The sequence below is a fragment of the Helobdella robusta genome, assembly GCF_000326865.2.
Source record: "Helobdella robusta unplaced genomic scaffold HELROscaffold_12, whole genome shotgun sequence".
NCBI lineage: Eukaryota > Metazoa > Annelida > Clitellata > Rhynchobdellida > Glossiphoniidae > Helobdella > Helobdella robusta.
Window position 1 is genome coordinate 2,660,328 of NW_008703664.1, and position 7,990 is coordinate 2,668,317.

Here is a 7,990-nt window from a genome sequence, read left to right on the forward strand (position 1 = left end):
TTTAACCAAATTTAACCAATTGTTCACATCAATAATACACCTAATTAAACCAAAAGAAATAGCTTGAGCATCTTTTATCGGGCCTGCGGAATAGATTTGATTAAATGGTTACTGATATTTGCTAATTGTTTAGACGCTGCAGGATGTTGGCAAGAGTTAACAAATAGAACATAATAACGTAAACACCTATAGGTCAACTATTTAATTTTCATTTTTTATTCAATGAAATGAAAGAACCTCCATAAAAAATTATGATGACGTAAACGCTACACCGTCCCGGTCAACATTCAGGTTTGAGTGCATTTCAATTTATATACTGTAGTTGTATGAAGTTATTTATCCAATAAGCATCAAATATATTTACATAAACGTCATTTAAATAAATTTATGAAAATAATAATTAATTTATACTGAAAAAAAAAACAAATACATACTGTAACTAGAGCTGTTTATTCTATCCCATTATTTAAAACTGATTCGGCACTCCATATTGTTTTGTCGTTGTATCTATTTTTTTAAAATTTCATATAAACCAAAGTAATTTTAGCGAATACCACTTGCTGCTCCGTTGGATCCGCTCTGGGGCCGCCATTTGTTTGGATGGGCGATAATTTGTAATTGCTAAGGAGTTAATAATCGCTTCGTTAGTCTCTGGATCAGTAATATAAATTTATATTATTTAAACTATGAAAAGATAATAAATTAATATAAAAGTTTTAATTATTTATTTCATTTTTTAATTGTTTATTTCATTCATATTTCATACCACCACCATAATAAATTATAAATTATAAAATATTATAATTATAATAAATTTAATTATTAATTAAATAATTAATTAATAAATTATTATAAGAATAATCAATAATTAATAAAAAATAATTTTATTTTTTAATAGTTATTTTTATAATAATATTCCTTTTATTATTTAATCTAATATTTTTATTAATTTAATTTAATTTAATTTTTTGATTATTAATCATTAGAAAATTATATTATGGATTAGATTAGATTTAGAGAAAGATAGATGGACTTTAGTTAGATTATATATAATATAAAGATATAGATATACTGAACTGAACAACATAGCTATCTAAGTATCAATCAATCTTCGTTTTGCGTCCAGAGACCCGGTTTCTCGAGTTAGGACGTTGTTTTCTTTGCCATCAACTTTTTGTGCCAAATTAGACGATCAGTTGTATCCATTTCATTTAAATTTAGAGCTTTCATGTCTTGCTCGATTGTTTGCGACCAGGACTTCTTTGGACGGCCTTTGGGACGTGTGCCAGGTATTTCAACATCTGCAAGAGAAGTTATGGCACTGTTTCCACTTCATTTGACATGACCAAACCAGCGTAGACGGTGTTGCCGGCATTCGTCCTTTATATCATCTAAACCAGTGCGACGCAGGATTTCGGTAGATTTGATGTGGTTCTTCAGACTAATTCGTTGCATCCATCGGAACATTTTCATGTCGGTTCGTTGAAGTTGTTGTTCCAGTTTGGTTGTCATTGGCCATGTTTCTGCACCATATAACAACACCGGATGTATCACAGATTTATAAAGTCTTGATCGTAGTGGTAGTGGGATGTCATGCCGCATCAATATAGAAGCAAGGAGATGCCATTTATTCCAGGCTGCACATATGCGTGCTCGAACGGCAGCTTCAGCTGTTCCAGTACAATCCAGAACATTCCCTAGATATTGAAACGATGTGACTTTCTCTATTTTAATGGCTTCAAAAACAGTGCTATTTCGAATTTGTTGTGGTGGATTGATGCAAGCAGGACGAACAAAATTGGACATTTTAGATAAAGTACCAATTATTTTTGAACAACGTTTGTGACACCACTGGTTACACTGCTGACACTTGATTGAATTGTTACCTACACCAGCTTAACAAACTGAACAGGGCCATCGTTCAGTTGCTGTGGATTGGATGGGTTCACCAGTGTTCATTGCTTTGGTTTTGCTGATGTTGACTTTGAATCCATGATCGGCGAGTCTGGTGTTCCAATCTTCAAACATCTGTGCTGCATTCTGCTCAGACGTGGCTGTTAAAACGATATCATCAGCATATACTAGATTCCAAATGTCACCAGTGCGTATCGGTTTTGTGATTTCTTCCATCACAGTTATAAATAACAGTGGACTGAGAATCGAGCCTTGGTGAACTCAAACGCCGATGTCAAATGCATCTATGTTTCCAATCGTTTGTGCTGACAAGAGTCTTAGTATTCGTATACATTTCCATCACAAGTCGAACAAGATATTCTGGAATAAGTTGTCGACGTAGACTCCACCTGATTGCTTCACGGGGAACTCGATCATATGCTTTTTCAAGGTCTACAAAAATGTGTGATAATTGTTGATGCTTTGCGAGGTACTTCTTTTGCAGTTGCCGAAGCATGTGAATTGTATCAATTGTTGATTTCCCAGCTAGAAAACCAAATTGATTATTTCCGATTGTGATGCACGACGTTAATCTTCTCTCAATGATTTTTTCGACAATTTTCAGGGAGTGTTCTAACAGACGTATAGCTATCTAAGTATCTATAATTTATAATATAATATAACATTATAATAGTTTCTATTCTATAGAATCATAGAATGTATTTTTAGCAAATCAAATCTTAAAATAGAACCTACTAATATATAAATGTAAGTAATTTATTACTATTAATTAATAATTTATAATAAAAATAAAGAGTATGTTTTTTAGTGTATTAAATAATTGAATTGATGGCTATTCAGTTCTTAAATAGAATAGTGAAGGTCAGGTGGATGACATCCAAATGAAAATATCAGATTGGAATCGGATAGAGAAAACAGCTATACCACCTCTTGTACAATTTTTTAAAAAGTTGAATTCCAGTTAAAAGAAAAAGTTGAAATATTTTGCAGTTATTCAGCCTTTGCTTTGGAAATGACCAAAGCAAAGCTGAACCCTGAAATTTTTTAACTGAATATTCAGTAGATCTCTAGTTATAAGTCATTGATTGAAATTAAATAGTTGTAGTAATATTAATTATTTTAATTTTTATTACAGTTGGCACTTACTTACAGCGAGAAGCTATTGTAATAAAATATAATACATTATTATTAATTGAAAGAAAAAGTGTATCATATTCATCTGTTGTCATCAATAATATTGAGTCAATAAAAAAAATATAACATATAAAAGACGTGCCTTTTTTAAGAAGATGTTTGTCTGTTGTATACCCACCTGTAGAAATAGGGTTTCTTCAGGATTATCTTTTCATCGGTTCGTTGTCTGTTAAGAAAAAATCGGTCTGATTAAGTCAGAGAACCGCCCTGAGTGAAAGACCTGTTAGTTTTATTTAATAATTTACTTACACCTACTTACAATAAAGACATCATTATACCTTTTTGACTGCATCGCCGTTGATATGCTATAAACATAATTATTGAGTCAAACTTATGAATGGGCTTTATATTTCTAAATAAAATGTATTTATCTATGTATATATAAGTTTTTAAAATACACTATATAAATTTATGAACATAGTTGTAATTACCAGCCTTTCCTTTAAATTAACTGTTAGTGCCTGTTAGTTAATGTTAGCAATGTAGTCAAGACAGTAAACTTTTCCAATTTTGGCATTTCCAGTTGAGGCATATATACTTAATTACCAGGGCGGATCTCTGGCTCAACTGATTAATGGAATGTTTTATAAATTCATTTAATTAATGTTTGCTCTATTGTCTATTTCTATAGATTTTATTTTCACATTGAGATTATCCTTATGAATGAAGATTTAATTAGATTTGTTTTCTACTTTCAAAAATGAAGTTGATCAATTATAATTTATAACAAAAAAAGTATATACAGCAGCACTGCTTACTTGTTATTAGCTTTTTTTTATATCATTATGAAACTAGGTTCTCCAAACACCCAGAGAAGAAAAATAAATGGATAGCTTCCATCAGAATAGGATTAAATGATCCCAATTGGAATCCATCTTTAGATGCCCGGGTGTGCAGTGACCATTTCAGTGATGAGGATTTCAATACAATAGGGCCTAATTTTAAAAGAAAAACTCTAAAGGAAATAGCTATCCCATGTTTTATAGTTAGTATTCTAAGCAGATATATACCTAGTTCTTGATATTTTTGTTGTTTATATTGAAATAAATAGTTTCACAAGTCAAATAATTATTGTGATGTGTATTTTTATGTTAGAAAGGTCGAGGCAGAGTTGTAAATCAAACGAATATGGAATCATTATCAAGTCAATTACGTTCAAAAGTAAAGTTTTTACTTTTATTATCATTATTTTTTGTGTTGGTCAACAAATGTATTAATATTCTCTAAGAATGAAGATGACATATATATTTTTTATCATAGGAAGCATGTAATCATATTCAAAATGGGGTTAATGTTAATCAAGCATCTGCTGAAGAATCATCACCGAGTCGGCTACAGTTGCAAGTAAAAATTTACTCTATGTTTGATATCCAATCCTTCAAAACATCATTCATTTAAATCATTATTACCATACATATTAAACATCGTGTTTTCCTTGTAGTAATTGAACATATCCAGATTTGTTCATGTTCTTTTGATCGATGATATATTAAAGTTAAACAAAATGTGTTGGTACACAAATATATTAATATTCTTTGAAAATGAAGCTGACATATATATTTTGTATCATAGGAAGCTTGTAATCATATTCAAGATGGGGTTGATGTTAATCAAACATCTGCTGAAGAATCATCACCGAGTCGGCTACAGTTGCAAGTAAAAATTTACTCTAATATTCAATGTGTTTTCTTGTAATAATTTTACGTTTCTAGATTTGTTCTTGGTATTTTGTTCAGTGTTGTGCTGACTACTTATAAAACAGATTGTAGCTAACCATTCTTTTACTATATTTAACAATAGCAGCTTATATTTGCTCTTAACTGCTGCCTAACAGTTTAACTACTTTCCAAAATTTTAAATTAGAGTCCTTCATGTGCTTCCAGTTAAATTTATACTGTTATTTACATTCCACGAATAATGCGTCTGTCAGATCTTGTTATTCACATTCCACGAATAATGCGTCTGTCAGATCCTGATTTTTAAAGAATAATAAAAAAAAATAAATAAATAAATAAAAACAAATGCAATATGATGCAAATCTATAAATGAACTCAATGATCTATTTATACCACATAATTTCATTAGACTGTGAAGGTTGGTATTCCTAAAAAGTTCATCTTTAAAATTATAACCAAAAATTTATATGATGCAAAAAATAGTGGTTTGTTATGTGGAAAATTTTAGAAGATAGTATTAAAAAAATTATTTTTGGTGTGAGTTTTGAAAAGTAATAATTTAAAAAAATAGTAATTGTTATCACCTTCAGTGGCATCATCGTCATTATCCTTGCCACTATCATCATTGTGTAGTGATAATAATCTATATATCAGCTGTTAACTAATTTGAAACAAAGTACTTAGAAATTTCTTCTTAACTGTCAGAGTGAGTAATATTAACAAGAGTTCCACTATTTACAATCTCTGATTTCATTCCATTAAATCATTTTTGATAAGTTAAGATATAGGGCAGTTGTTGCTTCGTGATTGATAAATTATTAACTTATCATTTTACATTTATACGTTACAGCGTCATACATTCTTCAATTGTTTTATCTCTGGAGGCATATAACATGAAATTTTAAACCCACCTGTAATGATTTTTTTAGATTGCAAAAAATTTAATAAAAAAATGTATAGTGGCCATTTTGTTTTTTCACAAAGATAGCTAGTGGGACAAGTTTTATACCTCGCAAGGAGTTTGAAATGTCTCATCTGCCGTTTCCCTGTAGTCAAAAAGGATTTGTTGCACTTGTGAGAGATTTGGTCCTACTTCATTAAATTATACCAATACATAATGCACCACTGTTCTTTACATAAATGTCCCAAACATTAATATTTAACACAATTATATTTGATACTATAATCAATATTAATATCAACGCCCAGGACCACAAATACAGCACAACTCCCGCCCTGCTCATTACGAAGTATAAAAAAGCGCAGGTGAGGCTTATGGAAGCAAATATGAAGTACAAAAATTCGGTGAAAAGGGAACTTCGATTGAGTAAGAAATATAACTTATTGCTAGAAAAGGTTGAAGAATTGAAGTCACTGAATCAGGAGTTGACAGATAAACTGACGAGATTTGATAGTGAGTAACATTCAACATGATTCAATTATTATGATTATTATCTAACATTAATTCCTTCAAATATTCATTTATCAGATAAATTTTTGGATTTGTTCAAGACCGAAAGGAAGTTTAATTTAGACCAGAAATTGTTTGCCACAACTCTCCACATGTACAGCCCAAAAGCCTATGATTTTCTTCGAAGCAACGGCCTCCACCTTCCTCATTCTAGAACACTGCGAAAGTAAGTCTGCTTGCTGTTTGTGGTCATCTTTCAAATTAGGTTTTATGCATTATTTTATCCAGTTCATGTAGATGTTTCTTCTCTGCAATCAATGTTAAGTTTTTTAAGTTTTTCAATTGTGGTGCATGTCTCCAGCATGTTTCTTTATTAAATTGGCTCAGATGGTCAAAAGGCTGTTTCAATTTCTTCAATTTAAGACAATGTTTTAACTTGAGAGTTGAAATGATGAGCAAGCAAGAACTTTTTTTACTTGGACCTGATTTAAATTGCTTCTGGCAATTTTTTATGTGTTTAGTTAGAAAATATTATTCTCCTTAGGTTGAGTCATTTATTTATCTCACGGAATGCATGATTGATGCAGCAAATTACATTTAAAAAAATCGATTTATATGTGTCGGGTGTAACACGTTCAATTGATTTTATGTTTTGTTCTAGTGTTTTTTGCTTTGCATTTTGAATAATATAAATATTTTAATATTTGGGTCCTTTATCGTTTAAGTTCATTCTCACATCTGGTTTTTTTCATTAAAAAGATTACTCTAAAAATTATATTAGTAAATTTATAAGGGAAAGAAAGTATTAGATTTATATGTTGTCTAGGAAGAAGTTTTGCCTAATTTTGGGTTAATTAATAAATTGGATGGAAAACTTCGTTTACATCGGTCGGTCCAACCTAAAAATGGATAACTCAACTAAAATTCTAGTTGTTTTTCTAAATATTAGTTGACGACGGAGATACGTGGAGAATAATGTTGTCGAGCTGTATTTGATTTTACTGTTTAAAAACGTTTATTAACTTTCATTATGAAACTTTTTTCCCAGAAGAAACGAATAAAATAACTACAAAATTCATTTCTTTATATGAAATTAAACGTTGAACAACCAATGAGCTGTGTTATTTTCATGTTAAAATTCATATTCAATGACAAATGGGCAGAATAAAAAATGGAATAAATATCTAATTAATTTAATTTTAATATTTTGATGCAGATTCCGTTCATCTCTCCGAATGCAAATTGATCATGAAAATAATGATAATAATGATGATGATAATGACGGTAATGATGATAATAATGATGATAATAATAATGGTAATGATGATTCAGACGAGATGCTTCAAGAGCCAGCGTGACATGACTTATGTTTTGATTGACTTTTTGAATTTTGACTGATTTAAAAAAAATTGTTTTTCATGTTCTTGTTTGTGATGTAATAATTCGTTCACTTACATTATAATCAATATTCATAAGGATAGTGCTAGTAAAATAGATGTCACTAAATTAGAGACAATGACGAACAGTTTTAATGTTTATTTCATTTGTCATCGTACGACATAAAATTTATCAAACAGTTATTTGTATATTTTGTATTTGTGTGTATGTATGTCTATTTGTGTGTTAAAATTATTGTTCATTCTATCATATATATATGTATATATATATATATATATTTAGGATTCATACTATCAGATATACAGTTGTTTAGAAAAGTCACAGCATTTTCAGAGTTGCTTAATTTTCTATTTAATTTTTCAATCTTGCTTATGATGAATAATTAACTGAAATTTCA

General features: G+C 29.8%; 1 protein-coding gene across 1 annotated transcript; it reads left to right on the forward strand.

The window, feature by feature from the left end:
- Positions 1-2,742: 2,742 nt before the first annotated feature.
- On the forward strand, positions 2,743-7,553 carry HELRODRAFT_167917 (hypothetical protein; the record flags this gene model as incomplete). The annotated part of the gene is made up of 5 exons (XM_009013636.1): positions 2,743-2,780; positions 3,904-4,093; positions 5,994-6,198; positions 6,274-6,421; positions 7,412-7,553. The coding sequence occupies 5 exons, from the start codon at positions 2,743-2,745 to the stop codon at positions 7,551-7,553; spliced, it is 723 nt and encodes a 240-aa protein (XP_009011884.1).
- Between the last annotated feature and the right edge of the window lie 437 nt (positions 7,554-7,990).